A 20,823-nucleotide genomic window follows, 5' to 3' on the forward strand; every position below is an offset into this window, starting at 1 on the left:
CTTTTACTATGCTTAAGATTTAGAAATAATTTAGGGTATCAATCTGTTTTTACACAAACCCTGCTGATGGCTCATTTTTTGATATGTATTTGAATTTAAAGTACAGGGCCAGATAGATGAAAGACTGAGTCAGTAATAATAATAATAAAAAAAACACATACATACACTGTTCTGGATGAGACATCAGTAAATCCATCCTTAAAATATGTTAAGGGGGACATATTTCTGTGATAACCCTAACATTTAATAAAAATAAACTGTCTTTGTGCACAAATGTAGGAAATGAAGAAGGAATTCAACTTTCAGTTCTACAGTAATTTATACAAGTAATTTAGCAGCACCATGTCATACATCAGACGGCTACAAAAAAAAACATTTTACAGGGCTGAAAAATTGCAAAAAGTGTGATCATGCTGTAGGAACTATTTACACAAGAAAAAGGTTGAGCAATTAACCCCACTGTTAACAGATAATCCACAATGAAGTCAGTACTCTTAAATAAAGAAACTGTTATGAAAACTTTACAGAAACAAAAACACAAAACACTTTTAGGAATATCTTATAATTATCTTCCCAAAAAGAACTTGAGCGTAGAAATGGGCAGTTCCAAAATAACACTGTTCATTCCCACATGTAATGCAATCTCTTTCCTTGCAGAGCCGTTCTTCATGTCGCTGTAGAATATGTTCGGCCTAGAAGACCTGAATTCAAGCTGCTAATCCTGCCAGGCCCACGCTCACATTAACGGAGCAGATCGGCCCAACGAGTCAGTAAGATGAGCTGCTATTGACCATGGTCTTTGAAAGTTTATGGCCCGTCAGGGACGACGCAGAGGGAGTGGTTGAGTCACAGACAGAGGGCTCCGGCTGCCGAACCACCTCGTCCAGCTCGCTGATGAAGTGTTTGAGGTCCTCCAGGCAACGCTCGCGGATGTCCCCGAGGTTCTCCCTGAGGGGAACCTGCAGCTGTTTCTCCAAGTTTGGGTCTTTAGCCACGAGCATCTTCACCACCATCCCAAATGTCTCGCAGTCCTGACGGTACACCTGGTATAGGACAAAAATAAGTTTGTTTGTTTTTTTGTTTTTTTTAAAAAGGTAGAAGCTTGACTGTTTTTTTAAGAGGAACCCTTTTAAAGACACATTTTAACCCTTTTATATGTAGATTTAGGTCTGAAACCTTTAGATTTTTGAGAGGGAAGCTCTTAATTGAGGAGATGATGAGCCGTTTCCTTCCTGCTCTACCTGTCGCCTAGGTGCAAATACCCCAGCCTCACTTCGCCTGCGCTGATCACCGTGGTGTCAACACACATCACGCGGTGTCAAAAGATAAACACTTCTCCTCTCAAGTTTAACAGGGGCACTTTATATAGGACAGGAGAATCTAAAGAAGCAATAAACCCACGTTTCAGCGGTGGCTCAGAGGCTTGTAACAGGTGTGAGGAGGACAATGAGGAAGAGGCGCAGGAATCTTTGTTGGGAGCTGCCATTTCACACCGAGCCTCAAATGTCTCATAAAACAATGGAGGAAGCCCGCCGCTTTCACACGTTGGTTTGGTTTGCAGAACACCAAAACAGAGACCTGCCTCCGACTGCAATGAGCTGACGATGAAATTCCAGAGAAGGAAAATATCAGTCAACTCATCTGGTAATACTGATGTGCTTCAGAGATTTGAGGTCTACTCTCGGTGAAAAGAAAAGACATCCGAGGCTTAAAAATACACAGGTCCTAAACAATTACGTTCTTCAGAGATACATATTGCGGTTTCTCTGGGGGTGCACTCTTCTCTATTTTCTCTTCTTTCTCCTCAAATAATTCATGACACAATTTCTCTAGTCTGTCTTTTCATGTCTGCCCCGACTCCATCTCTTAGTCACCTCTTGAATCAACTCACTGATACGGTGTCCTATTACATTAAGTCAACGTACAGCTGAGGACACTCCCAGCGACGGGGGTCGTGAGCGGATGTTGTGCGTTTCTACGTGTGCCTGTGTGCCAGGGAGTGTAAAATTAGGCCAGGCGGCGGCGGCGAGTTTCAGTCATTCACCAGATACTGACGGTGGCTTCTGTGCTGCAGGGCGCTCTAACTCACTGGATTATTTATAGATTTTTCACTATGTCCTAAGAACAGAAAGTATGCTTGGCGTAGAGGAGACATCGCAAATAAATATGTGCTGTCAGACACACTGAGTGTACTTGAGACAATAGATGGCCATTTTACAAAATATGCCAAAACTGAACTTCCCAGAACGACCATTTGCAGATGGACCCAAAAGTGAGTCAATCCCACTGATATCCATTTTAAAATGGCCAAATTCAGGCCTTTGGGAGGGGTGAATTTTATATAACTCCACTGATTTCAAGGCTTAAACTTATGTATAACGAGGCTTTGAATGACCGTTCCACCTCTTAGCCCATTTTTGAATTAGCTGGGCCTTAGGGTTAGGGTTAGGACGGTTTATGCCTCTGCAGGACACTGTAACCTACATACATACATAGCCTACGCTGGTCAGAGACATTTCTACTCGTCAGTCTGGCTTGCTCTGTAAAAACGCCACTCAAACGCTAGCTGGAGGCGAGTCTTTTTTGTCAGCCTGGTTAAATTCAGAAATGTTTGTACCGCCGAATCTCCGCAGTTAACTTTTCCAGAATGTGATCCATCCTTATTGATCCAAAACAATCAATATAAACCGCGGAGATGGAAAAGCAGCTGGAAATACTAAAACCGTAAATAAGCTACAACCAAGCAGAGCAATCATAGCTCTTGTGGCCTGCGTCGAGTTGCATATCTGTAACCTGAAGGAAGGTGCACGTCAGGCTACTGGGATGGGGTTTGGGCTGTTGCCGTGACTACGGCATCACATTGGAGCAGGAGCATAAAGCCTGCATTAGATAAATTCTGGCACTAGGAAAATGGTCACAGCCAGTCCCACCCACACTGAGCCCCTCAGTAATCCAATGTGTTACTTAACAAATGAGTCATCAATGAGCGTTATCATTTATTTATCAAGAATAAATGTAAAAGTTAACCAAGTTTGGATTTTCATATCATTATATTAGAACTGGCATCACCGCAGAAGCTAATGTTGGTGTCAAATCTTTGCAGATTGGGTTGTTTTTGACTGGATGGCGACAACGACAGTTCCTACCAACCCATTCACCCACAACTAAAGTAAAAAAACAAACAAAAAAAACAGATTCTATGTTTTATTGGTCCAAACTAAATCACTAGTTTGATTTCTTCACAACAACCAAGTAGTGTCAGCCTTAGACGCAAATCACACTAATCTGCTGAGCGATTCAATAGCTGGTGATACTTAATCCATCCTGCAGAAGCACTACAATCCATCACTTCACAGGAAATTAGTGGTGGACATAAAGATACAAACAGAACCAGGAAAGAGCGCTGACGCAAGACAAGCACATGGGCGTTTTCATACATTCCTAATGTACAATACATGATGTAGCAGATGTTACACAATAGCATAACTAAAGAAGAACAACGACAGCTACTCTGTTCATTCAGCAACAAAGCTTTTTCATTCTTTATCTCCTTCTAATCTCCTTCAACTGCTGATACCCAACCCCATTTTCTGAGGAAGTATCCAATCAGTGCACAGACAACAGCTGCTATGAATAAAAGGGAAAGCTGTTCCCGAACAACAATGTGCTAAATATGTACTTCCTGTGTTCAATTGCAATTCCTGAAACCCCTCTTGTTATCCAATTAGGAAGGAAAGGACCAGTTCTAAACTTTGGGAGGGGTAGTTGGAGACTAATAGATTCTGTCTAAGGGTTCTTCTGTGTTTCTTTTAACCACGTGTCTTATAGGCTGCTAAAAATGGGTGTAGAACAGGCATTTTTTTTTTCCACAATAGAAGATTGTGGGTTGGTAGTGGATTCAGAAATTAGAGAATATTAGAGTTGGAGCCTCAGTCCAGTTCTGCCATCTTTGAACCCAAGAAAACCCCCTCAGGAGTCTGAACTGTCTGACTTTCTGTCTCTTGGCCAAATATATTTAGATTCCTCAACAAATGAAATAAAACGGCCATTGTATGATGGCGTGTGCTATGAGGAGTAGAACATAATACCCCTTTATTGGCTCTCATGCCTTGTCACTCACTATAACCAGTGAGTCTGAACTGCAGCCAAAGTCAACTTTGCCATTGAGAATGGGTTCAAGGTTGAATTTCAGAAGACTAACTTCACTTAGTCGCACAAACACAAGCGCCGGTATAACACTGCCCAGTCCGATGCACGCCTGACATTTCAGTTTGTGATGTGTATGAGGGGCTTTTGAGGGCCTACTGGATTCTGTATGTTATATATATAGAAGAGATGGCTAGACCAGATTGGGTGCAGAAAGCCAAACATCTGGTTGACACTTGTCAAGCGGCTAAACACGAGTGCCTACTGCAGCAGGAACGCTGCGGAGCACATGTGAAAGTGACTTTGTTGTTTCAGACCGAAAAAGGACAGCTAACTTACGAGCTGCGTGTTCTGGGCACGGTGGGAAATTAATCCCAGCCACCAGACAAGCGCTTACAAATTTGCTAGTGGCTGGTTGGTTTGTCTCCCACTTAAGAAAGTAAACAACCATCACGTTAAAGCAAGTCTCTCGGGTTTTGATTAAAGGGTTAAAATTGATTCGGCTGTGGCGCTTTAAAAATAAGCTTTCTTCTTTTCATTTTATTTGACAATCTTATTTAGCGAGAGGTAAAGTTGGGGGGAAAAAATGTTGATTCAATTACTGCCATTTCCTGACCTCATGATCATGACTAAACAATCCAGCCTCTCATGAAAGGCTGAGCAAAAAGGCTGAGCAAATCACAAACAACCATCATACACATGATGTGGACATCTCAAAAAGCTCCTTTCACAGTTCCTACACCTCAATTAAAGGTACCGGGAGAGAAGAAGTTTTACTGACAACAATAAAACAATATTAAAAGCTGTGTAAACAACTTTCCATAAGACCCAATAATTTTAAATAAAGCTCACACGGCTAAAGCGTTATATAGTTTGTCTTATAAAATGAGTGAAAGGAGACACAGATGAGGGGAAAAGAAGAGACGGGCTATAAAACAGGCCAGTAGCTGCAACGTCAGCAACTGCGTCGTAACAGCCTATGTGCTCTGTGGCGCGGCTTGATGTGAGAGCGCAGTGTGTGTGCTCCGGGGCAGAGCTGGCTCAGGTTTAATGATCTTAGTAAACCAGCGGTAGCCCTCACTGGTGCAGGAATGGCCTTCATTAGATAAGTGAGCAGCGCTGCAACCTCGGGTCCTTTTAAGCCCCGTTAATCCTTCGACCTTTCGGTTTATTGCAAGAACAATCCTACGCCACGGCTCTGTTTTATACGTTCCTGTATCACGTATATTACTCTTGAGTGTGTGTGTAAAGATGAGTCAAACACAGAGGGAGAGTTGTAATGTTTCGGCCATCTGGGGTATTAAGCTGGTGTTGTTACTATGGAGCAGTTCTTACAGCCGTGGAGCCAGGATGGGAGATTAACCAGAGCCTTAAGTAAAGAACTGGTTAATTGGGCAACCGGCTTCCTTCGCTGATAATTAACCTTCCCTTAAACGCGTCAAGTGGCTGGTATTTGGTGAAAGTGGTTAGTTAATTGTAGGATGTAGTCAACAGTGTGAGTGCGGGAAAGAAGAGGTGATTTCCTGCTTTGTTAGGAACTTAATAGTCGGCTGCTTCAGTTTTGCCTATCCAGTAAAGTGACCCAATTCAGTCAGACAAGAATATCTGTCAAATGTAGAACATGAGCCATGTATAGAAAAGTCTAATCAATTACCTACGTTTAATGAGAGGCTTGTATATGCAGGGATTTTCCAAAACGTACAACTGAGAGCCAGTGGTGCTTTAAACATGTTTGTATTTGTCTTGAGATCGAGTATCTTTTCAAAACAGTGATTTTATACAAGATTGAGTTTCAGTAGCTCGTTTTCAACTACCTCCACTTGCGACGGGCTGTTAAATGTGAATACAAGATGTCGAGTGTTGGAAAAGTACCTTCTCTATCTCCTGGGCTTTGGCCGCGATTGCCAGCGCACGACGCTCTTGGAAGTTGTCTGCAGACTTTTGGCTCTCTTCCACGACAGGGGCTACCGATGGCTCCTCTTTTTCCCCTTCTGGAGGATTGTTCTCCTCCTTAAAGCGGGAGAGGGAGAGCGGTGAGTCGCAAGAAAAGAAAGCAAAAGAAACAATAGCGTACAACAAATATTCTGTGACAGATAGACGAGTGAAAACAAATAACAGGAACGTGCATACACAGGTCAGTAGCTTGAAACTTTATCAGGGATAAGATGGTCAGTAGGTCAGGCCATAGCATTAGGCTGACTGTTTGCATTACAGGAAAGATGTGGTTGACAAGGCGTGATAAAGGCTTAGATGTATAGTAGTAGTGAGCGTGTACTCTTGACTAAGAGCACTGGTGAATTCCAGATTCAAGTCACAAAATCCTAATCCTAATAGCCAAGTGTGAGATATATACTTAGCCATCAGACCTAGGATTTGGCAGAAGTAATTTGCCACTTGCAAAATGGTACAACATTTCCACTGGGTTTTAGGCAGTATCTCCGGAGAATAGGAAGTACAGCCAGACAAGCCATAATTAGCATCTCTAATGGGGAGGCTAGAAATTCCAGCACCTATAAGTATTACTGAGAAAGCCGATATAGAGAGCAAAGGGGAGAAATGAGGCCAGCCTGGATCACCGCTTGATTTCTTTTGCTCATTTCCTGATACTATTTGAGTTTGATGGCCAAGATGCAGAGCTGGCCGACCGTGACTAAAGTCGACTCATACATTAAGGGAAGCAGGCCACGGACTAAGTCGTATTTCATCCCAAGATGGCCGAGGAAAGAAATTGGAGGAGATGGTACGTCGCAAAGTCGAGTGTGGTCTAAAATAAAAAGCACAACTCATAAAGCATCACCCAATTATTCCTCCTTCCGATTCCCTCCCTGGAGCTACGCTCGGGAGAAGTCCCATGTGCACGTTATGAAAGATCGCTTTTGTCAGTCTTCAGCCTCCTTCACCTTAGTGAAAAAATAAATAAAAAATGATAATAATAAATCCCTGTCCAAGTCTTTCTTTTCAACTCACTGGACACTGCCTTACCAGGAAACAATGTTCCGCTCGCTGTAAAGCTTGGCAGAAATGCTTTCTGCCAGCTGGCCTAAATTCAAATGTCATCTGTTCAGGGGTTTGGGTAGTCTCTTTTCAATATGTTGCTAAACTGGAACAAATTCAAAGATTTTTACACCTTAGGACATTTCCATTATATCTTCGTAACAAGAAAATGGACTCGTTCTAGAAATGTATGTACTGACCATTATTGATCCCTAAATCCATGCTTCAACAAATATTGTTCGTTCTACCATTGAAACCCGGCCAAATGCAGTGGGATAAAGATGCCCATTTTCAGGTCATCAAAGCACAAGAGCCTTTTTAAACCATTAAACCACTACTAAAAACTTTGACTTGATGATGAGCTTCACGGAAAAATAAGAAACTGCAATGTTCGTGAATTTATCAACTGCTTCTGTAGCCCAACCCTAACCAGACACCCCCACCCCATAGAAATAACACTCCTTGATGGCAGCAGCCAACCCCACCCAGCAAGATGCAGCCTGACACACACACATAAAGACACTTTAGGAACAACTCCAAAACTTGAACAGCACAAGGTGTTGACCTGGCCTCCAAATTTTCACTGGATCTCAAATTGATCAAGCATCTGTGGGATGAATCCATTCAACAGTCTTTGAGTAATGCTAAAAATATCACAAAAGGCACAAACACTTACGTTCCCCATTTGCTTCAGCAGATCTCAGCTATTATCTTGGTCAGTGAAGTGCAAATATTAAGAATTTCTTGAACAGAAATGAAACCCTCTGGCGAACTTTTCTGTTCCAGGACACACGCTCTCCACCCACTAGGCCACCTTGGCTCGCAGCCAGAGCTGGAGCAGCTCCTTAGGACCCCTCTTTGGTCTCCTCTGTCTGGGATGGCTCCGGAAAGCCTACGTTCGTGTTTGTTGAATCCCCGCAGCAGGCAGTGACCGGGGGCCATTAGTGCAAGCTTTACTGGGGGCACAGCACAGGCCTTTCATCTTGGCCAAGGTTATGGGTCTGTGCCCCGAGAACACAGAACAACAATGCACCACAGGCTAGATCAAACACAGTAGCAGAAGCAGCAGTGCGTATGTGCGTGTGGAGGGGTGAGGCTCTTAGTAAAACTTTCATCACGGCAGTTGATTTGTTGGCGGTGGGTGGTTCTTTAAAAAAAAAAGGCATATTACAAGGAGAGGAACAAACTGTTTATATCTTGCATCTTGTAATTTCTCATGTATGAAGAACAAGCATTACTCTCTAGTCATTTACTTTTACTCAGCTATTTATGGCACGTTTCATGTGTACAACCAAACGCAGCACTATAAATGTCTCTATGGAGTTTGTCTGTCAATCTCCCGCTTCGCTCTGGTGGCCGGCTTTTTCCAGCATGTCCGTTCAGACCATGCGCGCTGTATTTCCGATGCGGTCGGACAGCATGTTTTAAGCCCTACTTCAGAGAAACCACAACACGGCCCTAAAACTACTTCGACATTAAAGCAGCATTTAAAGATACAGTTTTATTGGCTTTTTTGATCTAAGTAAATTTATGTCTCACTTGTAAAAAATCTTACAAGTCATGAAAGTTAGTCTGTCCTGCGTCAGTGACACTCGCTTTCACTTTAGGCACTTTAAGTAATAACTACAAAAGCAGTGGAGTTGAGAAATAGGGTTTTAAGCTTTCAGAATGGCTAGCAAGCAACTTCAAACAAAATACTGATAGTGTAATGTGTTCCATTACATAGGAAAGTAATAACGACACAAAATACCTTAATTCATGGCTAGATTACCACAGTTAAAATTGGATTTTACAAAAGAAAGCAGCGTTTCATTGTCTAATTTTAATGTACAGAATAAAATAAAAATATGGATTTATGTGCACCAGCCAGGCATAACATTACGATCGCTATACAAGCTGTATATAAAAACAGCCATGCGCAGTTCACATCAAGATTCCCCGTTGTGATTTCCCGAACATGACGTAGGGCTAATTCACCTATGCGCTTCCATTAATGTTCGTCTAACAACACATTTGATTTGTCTGATTGAAAAAAGCCTGGGTTCGGGCGTGTTTGTGAGCAGCTTGCAGCCCTGGAGCTTCTACAATGACACAGTCTGACAGGCCGTCCATTGATAAAATCAGAATGCGACAGGCAGGTACATCAAGTAAATTACCAGGTCGATGCAGCATTCCTGTTCACATTGAAGCCGAACCAAGCTGAGCCGATAAAATTCTGGGTCATTCTCGGAGGGCTGTTTTCCGTGTTTTATTTTATTTTATTTTTTTAGTTGTTCCTAAACCGTTTTTTGCTGCCGAGGATGACTGCTGCCATCAAGGAGTGTCATCGCTATGGGGTATGAGTGCCTGTCTGGTCTAGGTGGGTGGTACATGTCTAAGTAAAATCCACACAAATGCCAGATCCAAACGTTTGCAATACAATACACCATATTGTCATGAGATGGTCAATAATATTTACTTCTCCTGTGAGCGGTTTTAATGCTGTGGCTGGTCAGTGTATGTTGTAGGTAACCTTTTGTTTCTTAAAGATCCAATATATTTAACCTGGCACTGACTTAAAAGTAAGGAGTTGTTGAAAAACCAAGGAAACAAAGATGGGTCATGTAAGCCAGAGTCAGTTCTTCAGTGTAATTAAATCCAAATGTAATGGTTATATTGTGTCAATGAACAATCAGCTCTGGAGGTAAACGACCTTCTTAAGAGCACATGAACACTCAGTAGCATGGGAACCCTATCCGTGTCTACAATCCATCCCATGTATCGTGCGCCATGTAACACCGACTCCTGATAGATTTGTCAAGTCCATGCCTGTGAGTCCCAAGTTGCACATCAACTTCTGACAATCACAAGACCACTGACCTGCGACATCTACCAGACACACAGCTACTCTTCCAGCGATGAAAGGAAGCGATTGTTCAGTGCAAACTGTGTAAACACATCCCAATGCGTTCCACGGGGACTTCTCCAGGCACCGCGGTTAAGATCCTGTGATAAAGTCTTGACTTGGGCTACTGACCACAGTTGTGGGTGGCCTTAGCCAGACGCGCTGCACCTAATCACATCTGATTCTATTTACACGCCTCTGCGTAGTTGGAGATGGATGATATCCGCAAAACAAACTATCACTTGTACAAAAGTCGGGAGATATCTCAATTCAGTGCCAGAAGGTTTTTTTCATATACCCTTTGTCGACACTTGAGACCTTTTTTCTTATAATGTTACAAATTCTTGTGACTGAAGTCCGTTTACACCACAGGTAAACAGAGCAGAGCTCTGGTGGCTTTTATGCTGAGTGGGAGGGTCACTATGAAACCCATTAACATACTTCAATAGAACTAAACACTTATTAGGATGGAATTTAAGATGTTACAGATGCAGCCTGCTGTACAGTGACAAAGGTTGATTTAATGCTATATACTAAAGACAGTAACCAGTATATACGGGATGATAACAACTTCAAACTGCACGAGAAAAACCCAAAGGCATCTTGAGTTCTTCTGCAGCAGAAAACAAACACCTATTAATTTACTTTTTCGGTTGAGCTCACCTTGTTTGACGCTGCGCTGTGTGGCGAGCCTTCCCTTGACAGGCCGGGAATTTTGTCTAGTATTTAGAAAGACACACACACAAAAAAAGTGAGACTGTAGAGAAGTGCGGGACTCACACACAAAACAAAATTGGAATATGATAAAGAAGAAAAAGGAGAAAAGCAGTGGGAAGCAGCAATTCCACGAGGAGAAGACAACCGGTATGTCTGGAAAGCAAGTAGCTATGAGTGAGCTCAGGGTAATGGGTAAAGGTGACGATGTTTGGTTCCAGGATCCAGATTCTCCAACATCAGGAACAATCAAAAAACCAATACACCAATAGACTTTCATTGTGGACACCAACTCCTCTCCATTCTCACGTTTCACCTTTGTTCTAACGTTTTCCCTAGCGGCCCCACCACAGGTTGACACTATCCCAACAAATGCGAATCTTAAGAACCTAGAAATGAAACAAAAACACTAAAGAGTGGGAGTTGTGGCTTCAGGAATATCCATCAGACATCCTATACCCTCTCCATCTACTTCCACACACGACCTGGTGGCATCTTTATGAGGCCTGACAAAGTGGCGGACGGCTCGGGGAGGAAGGTTGGCTGCAGGACACATTAGAGACGCTTCGCGCCGCTCTCAGGTTACCCATGCTGGGAATAGCTTTTAAGGATTATAACCCTTTTAAATATCTGAAACAAATCCTCTGCATGTCACCTCTTCTCACTTTCGGTCATTTGTGTTGGGAAAAACATAATGCGGGACAAGTTACACCATGTGCAATGTGACACATGAGCAGTGCTTAAACTGTCAATTTCCTCAGCAAACAAGATTTAAAAGGAGAGGACCACTGCTGACCTGCATTTTTTTTGGGAACTTTTACCCCCTTCTACTCCCTCTACAGCAACTATACTGAACTGTACTTACCAGTCAGCTTGCTCTGAGAATAAGTCTCTTCATACCCTGTAGGAAGACCAAACCGTAAGGTCACTAGCTGTATACATCACTGTAACTAGGGCAATCCCGCATGCACCCTCACTGGCCTTAAAGTCTCACCAGGAAACTGATTATCACTCTGCTTTTAAGAAGTTATAATCAAGCATCTCAAATGATCCACATTTTACCATGTAAGCATGATGGGCTGTTGCCATTCACAACATTTAAGAAGTCATTTCACTAGGGAAAAGCACCAAATCTAAAGGAGAGGAGTCGGTGCTACACACTTTCATAAAAGCAGTTGCAGAAAGAGGGAAATCGAAGGTTTAGTGATGACAATTCTACACACAAGATGCACTAAAGTAGGAGATACTTGAGCACTTATGTATTCTACAGTCCTGTTAGTTTAAGAATTGTTTTTGTTCTTGTTTTGGAAGAATGTGTCAGTGTGATAGCCTTTATATCACATCTGACAAGAGGAAAACGGAAAGTTTGAAGTAACTGTGAAAAGTGCTAATGTATCTTCACAACAACAAGTGGAAATAGCACAGTGTAGCAAAATCCCCATGACTTTACAACAAAACTCGCCAGGCCTGGGTGGAAAAAAAAAAAAACAGTGTCAAATATGACTAGTTTATCGTCAAGAGGTTTTGCTTTTTGTGAAATCGAGGTCAAATCTTGCATTTGGTTTCAAATATTTACTTGCTCTGTCCTTTTCTCTTGCATCCTTCTCAAGACATCTGTCCAACATGACAAGGATGCAAGAAAGGAGCCACATATCAGTTCTTTGTCACCCAGCTCTGAGATTGTTCACATGGTTCAATGTACAGACCCAAAGTGTCATGTCCACTCTGTTGAGGAAAGTGCGCCCCCCAGTGGTGCTCAGAGACACCAGCATGACCCTCTGGACCATCCACACCTGAAAAGCCAGTCAGTAACATTATCATTATTATTATTATTAATTATCATTATTATTAATTATGGTTATTAGTAGTCATGGGTAACAGAATAAAAATAATGGGTTCTGTTTCTGAACAATGCATACACATTTTGGGAGTGACCTTTTTAAACTAAGGCACGCATATGCTTGATCTTTTCCAAATGACCTTATTTCTGTGCAGTTCATAATTTGTGTGTTTGAGTGTTGCTTCACGCTTCAGTGAGTGGGTGTATTTCCTTTTTTGCGAGTTAGAGGTAACAAATGAGTCATGGCTAAAATTTGGAGGCAAGCGGCTACATTCTGCTTCATTTTGGCAGTACTGTTACTCATTTTTTCCAGCAGTTGTATCATTTGGGACAGGATTTATTCTGCGGCATAAATCAAGTAATTTGCCGTTTCTACAAATTTTGTCAGGTTTGTGACACTTATTTGTATCCAGTTAACCCATGCGTTTTATTGCAACTGGGGGAAGGGGCATTATTTCAAAACCTCCCAGATATTCTGTATCGTGATTCACAGGTTTAAGTTATTTGAAGAATGAAAATACCCATAAATCAACAACTTCTTGTTCCAACTTCAATAGCTTTTACAAAAACATTGAAATTTACATGCTAGTCCTAGTCATAAAAACATTAAGAGAAGCATCAGGGGAGGAGGAACTAGAATCTCTACATACTCTTGCCTTGCTGTGAGGAAAAAGGCAGGCTCTTGACTCGGTCTGGTGAGTAACCTCTGCTGCTGACGCTGGAGCCGGAGCGACTGTGAGGGGAGCGCGCCACGTCACGGCGAACGGGGGAACGCTCTCGGAGGGGAGGAAAGGGGGCCGCCTTTCTCCTGTAGTGGTCTCTGTCTTCCCTGGGAATAAAAGGTGGATGCAACTGTGTCACATTCTAATCAGGCAGACTTGTGAATGGCCAACTAGCTCCTCTTTAATCATCTTCACCTCCAAAACTAATAACCACCTCAACAGGCCCTTCTCCACTATTAGACGTGACGTCAGTACAATGTATCATATGTATTAACTTACACAGCCCAATGCTGCCCTCTAGCATTTCAACGTTGTTTTGCAGAATGTGCAACAACACATTCTATGCAGAACAAATGGCACAGGGATGTCTTATTTATTATGCGTGTATCACTGAGGTGAATACTGTTGCTTTAAGCGGCCATTAAGCGCACATTCATTCATACCCTCTGTCCAGGTTCAGGATGGCTTGTACCAGTGTGTCTTCCCCGCTTTCTGGGAGCGATCTGGGTGCAGGATAGATGCCCTGGGTTCGCACGTTGTGAGGAGGTGGCACACGAGCACTGAGGCGATAGAAACACAACAATATGTGGTTTCAGATGCCTGCTTCGCAAACACACTCATTTATTACAGTCTACGCTTGCATGCAAATGTCTTCCAAGTTAAAAGGAAAACGTGAATTACCCCGATTACCAGCGGCTCATGTAAATGTAGCTACTATCGTAACATAAGAACAAAGCAGAGACAAAGATAACACCTCAGGTCTTTCATTACAGCTCTGTTACAAACAGAGTTAATGGATCATCCAGTGAGGTGAAGAGAGGGAAGAACTATTTTTTCTTAAATTCTTCTCTGCATCCCTTATAACCCTCTAACATCTGGGCCTCTTTTCCCAACTCCCTGTGACCTCCGCACTGACCCCCGACCTCCGGCCACTTCAAACCCACTAATCAACCGTCCACAAATGAACCCCGTGCCCCTCCACAAACTAAAATATTGGTTTGAGTTGAAACTCTTTGTATGCCTGTCTGTTTTCTAAGTGGTGAATCTAGACTCTATAATTTATGTCTGACTTTCTTCTCTAATTTTGTTTTAAAGGTCAGGGGGATTTAAAGACTTAAACCGAGTCTGGAATCCTTCAAATTAAGACACGTTATGTCTCTTGATCTCAGCTTTATGTTGTTTATCCATCTAGCTGCAAAGTGAAATGTCATCGCATGGTCTCTTATATACATTGTTTATTTAAGTGCAAAGGTGCAATCAACAAACGTCATTATTCTTAATAACAAAGCACGCACCGTGCAACTTTAAGTACACAATGTGCTAAATGATTCTACTCTTCAAATAAAATATAGCTGCTATAAGGATTTATCTGACAGTGAACTGAAATTCTTGGATCACAATTACTGCATGACATTACATGTCCTATAATAACTGTTTGTTAATATCATCCCAGTCAGTTTGTGTTGGGTTTGCCCACTAACAAACTCTGCGATACGGTTCTTTACATAAATAGAAAGACTTCACCCTAGGCAGAGTTGGGTATTTCATGTCAATTCTGTAAACCTGTCAACTGAAATATGTGGCCTGAATTTCAGCTACCCAACCAGCAGCTTAAATAAGGACACTGTTCAGCTAACTTCGCCAAACTAATAACTTGGGAGAGCAGCGAGGGTTTCCAGACATGTGAAAAAACGTGAGGTAAGCCAATATGGGTCAGAAACAGACCATGGTTTGTGATCGCAGCTATGCAAACAAACATTACAAACACACCTTGTCTTGCAGAGACCTCCCGTCTCACTAGCCGGAGGAATTAAATACTAGAAGACTTGTTTATAACATAAGTGCACAGAAAAAGAGCGGATCGTGTTCAACAGAATGAAAACAAAAAAACGGAACACAGTATTGGTTTTCTGGAAGAAGAGCTCTTTTAAAATAAATAGTAGCGATTTACCCAAACTCCATGGGCCGACCGGTGTGCTGGTCCTCCCTAGGTACTCTGTAAGGATAGTCCTCCTACAGAATAAAGAAAATGAGCACAAAATAAAATTCACTACACCGACTTCTGTTGGCACTTATTCTTCATGCAATCACTTTGCAAAATCACAACTGCTTCTCTTCAGATGCATAGAAACAGATGGATGGAATTGACAGAAGTGTCATGTTTATCTCCACATCCTTCCCAACTAGCTCTTTTAAAGACGTCTCATTGCATCTTCCTCTCCTGCTACGGTTTAGTGGCACCTGAATGGAAAACTTGTGCCACTGACCGTTTATTTCCAGGCACTTAACCTCCCATATTTTGAATTAAATTAATTCCGGTGAACATCTATCAACAGAATGTCTTGGTTTGTTCTCGCACTTTGGTTTAAAGCCAAATGAAAAAAAGGGCAATAACTTGATGCAGGCCATTTGTCAGATTTGGTTGTCAAAGGCATCAAAAGCATGAATCTTAAAAACGTCTACGTATCCAGCACATGTGCAATTTGTCAAAATGGAAAACGGCGCTGCAGGGTCCTGGCAGTGGGCTACTACAGAAGACAAATGTCTTAACACAGTCGTGACTGTACCAGGTGGAGTGTATGTGTGGTAGACAGACAGTTCAAGACTAGATCAATATGGTTCAAAAATAAGCATTTCATTAAACAGGGAAAATGTTTGAGAGGTTAAAGTCTTAATCGCAGTAAACTGAACAATTAGTTGCCTTAAATTTGGGGAATCGTGACAACTCTAGTACCTTATTGATAAAAGAAAATGAATTACACATCAGTATGACTGACATGATATAAATTTTAGACCACAGTACCAGGAATGAAGTAGTTCAAAAATATTTAAAACAGACCCAGTTCCAAAACCCACTTTGCCCTATATAACAATATTCAATGTAACAGCAACTTTGCTGTGGTTGAAAATGATTTTCCATTACATTCTGTTTTTTCCTTTTCTTGGCGTAGTCCTCAGATGTTTCCCTGATACTTTTTTTTTTTTACATTTTTAACTTCAGAGCACAGATTTCATTCCACGCCTCTAGTTCACTGACGATTTCATCACATGGTAGACAAAAATCATTTATGAAATTCTAACCCTTCTTGAAGGTGGCATGGCTCTGCGTTCGGCAGGGAAGTGAAGGCCGTCACCGTGGTAGCCCCTCTGATCTTCGGGGTAACCTCGGGGGCCACCTCCGTTCGGGTAGAAGCGGGGGCCTCCTTCGTATTCGTACCCGCCGCGGCTGTATTCATCGTCTGGCCTGCCAAACGGGCCTCTCCTCTCCACCGCTCCAGCCCCCCGTGGATACGGACCCTACACGTATAGTGAGTTTTAAGATCTTACATTTTCAGATAAACTTGTTTTTGTTTTTATTGAGGGTTTATCATGTTTGAAACAATCTTGTTAGTTGAAATGGAAGTGGTGTAGGCATGGATAGATAGACAGACACTCACTGGTCTCTCTGTTAAAAAGCGTTCATCGTATACCTCTCGTATACTCCTTTCTCTCCTGTAGGTCACTGCAAAGATAAAAGATACGGCGTGTACTGTACAGGTAATAGTGCAAAGGTGCTCAAACTGGGTAAATGATGAACTGAAGATTCTGTGCTTGCTGTTCTTTTGCTCAGGTTCACTACAGCTCATTTCTTTGCCCGATAAAACATATTCAGCAGTAGACATGATACATCTGAAGCACACAGACATAAACAATGTTTTTTCAATAAATATTTTCGCACATCATATATCATCAACTTCACGTGCCACGTGATCCTGCTTTGGTCATATACGATGTCTCTAAACTACTTCTTGAATCAATATACAGTATAGAAGAATTGGTAAGTGACTTACTTTTTGTCCCAAGGACTCCTGAGAAAATACAATCTTCAAAAACAACCTGTAAACAGATTTTTAACAGCAATTATACACACATGCTCAAGCCGGAGCACAAAACGATTATTTTGACATATAGCGCAAATGGTACTAAACGTGATAGAGCCACTGAGCCGGCTCGTGTTACATTCTACAAACAGCACTGAAGTAGTTATTTTAAAACGATATACCAGGACCTGGATGACTGAGAGCCTTCACAGACACGTTACGTTATATGTGAAAGCGCATTCACCAGCAACAACGTAATGAATGTGGCAACAGCTTGACAGCATCATTACAACCACAATGACCATTACAGTGTTTTCTGCGTTGAGGAATTGACCACCAACTACACCAGGTCCACGCAGAACGGACAGCTAGCGTGGCTAAACAGCTAGCTTCCATATATGTAGCGAACATCTGTGCCTTTAATTTAATCTTGGAGCAAGTTAGCCTGTAGCCACCGCTACAAATAAGCAGCAGATACACATTTAGTTAGACCTATGGCCACTTCTAGACACGGAGGCATTGACTAACCCAAACCACACGTGTTTTATTTCAACGCAAAATAGCAAAAACAATCTCACCGTCCTCTTTGGTTTAGTTAGCCTAGCCTTTCCCGGTAGCTCTGTTAGATTTTTAAGGGGGACGTACGCGTCATCAAGTTGCGACGTACAGACATGGCGTTTGTTTCCGTTTGCTATTAATGTCGCGTTAGCTACTTGCAAATCGAATAGACAACATTAGGCTATTTTTAACAAATTTATGTAGTATTCTTACGGTTAAAGTTGTGCCGGTAAGTAGTTTGGCGACCGTCGCTTGTGGTTAAGCTGGATATATTACGATAAATTAATTGGGGTCTCTTTAACCTAGCTGAGTGGCCGTTTTTGTGTAGTTTATGACCATTTGAGCGGATTGTTTTGCCTCACAGTGTGCCCCATGCGTCCAGTATGAGCGGGGGTTTGGCACCAAGCAAAAGCACTGTATATGTTTCGAACCTGCCATTCTCTCTGACCAACAGTGACTTACACAAGGTAATTTACTCCCTCTTTAATTGTGGATAAATGGTTCAGTATTATGAAGATGTATGCGCTAATGTGTCTTTGATCCTTTTTTGTGTCTTTTCAGCTGTTCACGAAATATGGGAAAGTGGTAAAGTAAGTACAGGCTTGTTTCCTCTTATTTGATATAATGCACAGTACATCTTAAAGCTAGGTGAACAAAGTCAGTTGAAATCTGTGAGTACTGATCAGTCATAATGTAATTAATTACTTATTCAGGTATTGATAACAGTCGTGTTTTATTTCAGGGTTACAATAGTTAAAGACAAAGTCACTCGGCAGAGCAAAGGAGTGGCGTTTGTTCTCTTCCTGGATAGAGAATCGGCTCAAAACTGTGCAAGAGCAGTGAACAACAAGCAGGTAAGTCTTTGCCATGTTAGTTTTCATGTACTCAGCTCAACTCAAGCTTTATTTATAAAGCACCTTGAAGATGACAGCAGTCCATCAAGGTGCTTTTCAGCAGAGGGCACAGGACATGAAGACAAATAAGATAACTAGACAACGATAAAATTACAGTAAACAATAAAAATTATAATACCTCAAATTACAGTGTGTACTTACTAAGCACTGAGCTATAGATTCATTAATGAATGCTGATTCATGTCTTTGTCTCCCCAGTTGTTTGGCAGGACAGTGAAAGCCAGCATTGCCATAGACAATGGGCGAGCAACTGAGTTCATAAGGAGGAGAAACTACACAGACAAGACCAAATGCTACGAATGTGGGGTCAGTGCACATTAACCTTTTTTTTAGCCCTGTGAAATTAATTTAATCACAAGCATGTCCTTTTTGTCCCATCATCCATCATGTACTGTGCCATACTCCTTCATCATACTCCCCATCACAAATGAAAACAAACTACTTTCACCCACACATGCTCCAAAATAATCAGCCTCCTCACTCGCAACCTTTCCAGCTCTAGTTAACGCTGCCATTTTGTATGTTTTCAAATGAATCTCAGGATTCAGGACATCTGAGCTACGCCTGCCCCAAAAACATGCTAGGAGAGAGGGAACCTCCGAAGAAAAAAGAAAAGAAAAAGAAGAAAAAGGCTCAACAACCCGAGCATGTGTACGTATTTTACTGAAGACACTGAGATTATTGTATCATCGACTCCTCCTTGAAATATTTCTGCATCCTTTCCCTTTCAGTGAAGAAGAGGAGGAAAGCGAAGAAGAGGGAGAAGACCCGGCGTTGGACAGTCTTAGCCAAGCCATAGCTTTTCAAGTAAGAGTGCAGAGATGTAAAAATATAAAATATATTAATCATGGTAATTTTGATTTCATAATAATATTGCATAAGTAATCGCAAAATTATGTGGAAAATCCTGCAGCACACATTCAAATGCAACATGCTGGCTCAAAAATAGGAGAAGAAAGATTAATTATGAAAGTTGAGGCTTTGGAAACCAAAATATTTCTTCTTTTATTGTATTGCCTTTCAACACTGATCTAATTCTTGTGTCTTTTTTGTCCCTCCAGCAAGCCCATATGGAGGAAGAAGAGAAAAAACAGAAGAGACCGCATACGCCTCAAGAGGACAGTCCTGATGCTTCAACTTCCTCAGACAAGAAACCAAGGATCAAAAAGAGCGCATATTTCAGTGATGAGGAGGAGCTCAGTGACTGATCATTTACAGACTTTCAGCAACAAATTTTTGCAGAGTATTGAATTCATTGTTTTTGCATTTTTTCCCCAGTAATGTCTGTTATTAAGCATCTGTATAATAGCTGTGGGCTTGAATGAGTGTGTGTTTTTTGTTTTATGTTGGTCAATAAAATTTTTAATGACGTTTTTGTTTTTAACTGCAAAATAAGAATCAGAAGTGCAAACAAATGGGCTGGGACTTTGTTTAGTTCAATAAAACATGATTATCTTATGTTTTGCTCATCTGCTAAATGCCATACATGGGAACAAATATAACAGGCCTGTTTTTCTCCACTTTATTTGATAGATTTCAAAAGATTAAACCATAAATGTGTCTGAAATCCTAAACTGGACATATATTCAACAGCTATAATACTGCAGTTGGGGTTTCCCTGTGATAAAATCCTATTATTTGGAGATAGGGGAGGGACCCAACCGTCCATGATATGAGAAGGTTTGGGAAACCCTGTCTGTTCCGTTTTTTCGCTCGGAAATGTGGATTTTCTGATGCCCGCTTGCGTCAGCACGCACATAAAGCGAGGGATTTCCTCGATGTTGTAAGCGCATGTGACTTAAACTGCCGAGACATTTGTGCAGTCTGCGAGCAAAATGCGAGGATGCAGGGATTTGAGAGGATCCGCGGTACATTGATCGGATTTGAGCGGCATCCCCATTGCTTAAGAGGACGCTGAACGTTGGTTACTGTGGGGTTTGTTGCATTTAAGCGCTACCGGAAATTGAAGGTATTGGATAACGACTGCCGTTTGAAATAATATAAAACATCCCACTCTCATAAACATTATGAAAACTAAGAAGTTTAGCAGGATGTGTTTGATGGACTAATAAAAAAGTCGCCTTTTTTAAAACACATTTTATTGTTTCTAAACACAGAGACAATAGAAAACACAGAAACAAGACCTCCCCACCCCTACCCATCAGACAGCACATACTATACAGATTTAGAC

At 41.7% G+C, this 20,823-nt stretch overlaps 2 protein-coding genes across 8 annotated transcripts; one reads left to right on the forward strand and one right to left on the reverse strand.

The window, feature by feature from the left end:
* Positions 1–300: 300 nt before the first annotated feature.
* On the reverse strand, positions 301–17,823 carry pphln1 (periphilin 1). 7 transcript variants are annotated; one of them, XM_047574871.1, is made up of 12 exons: positions 17,739–17,823; positions 17,131–17,176; positions 16,771–16,802; positions 16,382–16,597; positions 15,252–15,313; positions 13,744–13,860; positions 13,229–13,407; positions 12,445–12,531; positions 11,604–11,639; positions 10,688–10,743; positions 6,019–6,156; positions 301–1,043 (listed from the first exon to the last, which is right to left on the reverse strand). In XM_047574871.1, coding segments are annotated over exons 2-12 (1,200 nt in total). In that variant the 5' UTR covers positions 17,132–17,176; positions 17,739–17,823; the 3' UTR covers positions 301–767. The 7 variants fall into 7 exon arrangements, with proteins under 7 accessions (XP_047430827.1, XP_047430826.1, XP_047430825.1 ...); XM_047574870.1 differs by having other exon boundaries at positions 13,235–13,407; positions 16,738–16,802; positions 17,739–17,802; XM_047574869.1 differs by having other exon boundaries at positions 16,738–16,802; positions 17,739–17,802.
* A 16-nt stretch (positions 17,824–17,839) lies between these two features.
* Positions 17,840–20,002, forward strand: zcrb1 (zinc finger CCHC-type and RNA binding motif 1). Its single transcript, XM_047574877.1, has 7 exons — positions 17,840–18,185; positions 18,280–18,308; positions 18,461–18,572; positions 18,831–18,938; positions 19,174–19,283; positions 19,364–19,439; positions 19,694–20,002. The coding sequence occupies exons 1-7, from the start codon at positions 18,102–18,104 to the stop codon at positions 19,838–19,840; spliced, it is 666 nt and encodes a 221-aa protein (XP_047430833.1). The 5' UTR covers positions 17,840–18,101; the 3' UTR covers positions 19,841–20,002.
* The last annotated feature ends 821 nt before the right edge of the window (positions 20,003–20,823 follow it).

Source organism: Mugil cephalus, chromosome 22 (assembly GCF_022458985.1).
Source record: "Mugil cephalus isolate CIBA_MC_2020 chromosome 22, CIBA_Mcephalus_1.1, whole genome shotgun sequence".
NCBI lineage: Eukaryota > Metazoa > Chordata > Actinopteri > Mugiliformes > Mugilidae > Mugil > Mugil cephalus.

Coding starts and splice junctions, on each gene's coding strand:
- pphln1 (XM_047574869.1), bottom strand. Junction 12,532..13,228: donor TTCCTCACAGCAAGGCAAGA/GTATGTAGAGAT, acceptor CTGGCTTTTCAG/GTGTGGATGGTCCAGAGGGT. Junction 1,044..6,018: donor AAGCCCAGGAGATAGAGAAG/GTACTTTTCCAA, acceptor GTCCTATACCAG/GTGTACCGTCAGGACTGCGA.
- zcrb1 (XM_047574877.1), top strand. CDS start 18,102: ATGAGCGGGGGTTTGGCACCAAGCAAAAGCACTGTATATGTTTCGAAC. Junction 18,186..18,279: donor CCAACAGTGACTTACACAAG/GTAATTTACTCC, acceptor GTGTCTTTTCAG/CTGTTCACGAAATATGGGAA. Junction 18,309..18,460: donor AAATATGGGAAAGTGGTAAA/GTAAGTACAGGC, acceptor GTTTTATTTCAG/GGTTACAATAGTTAAAGACA.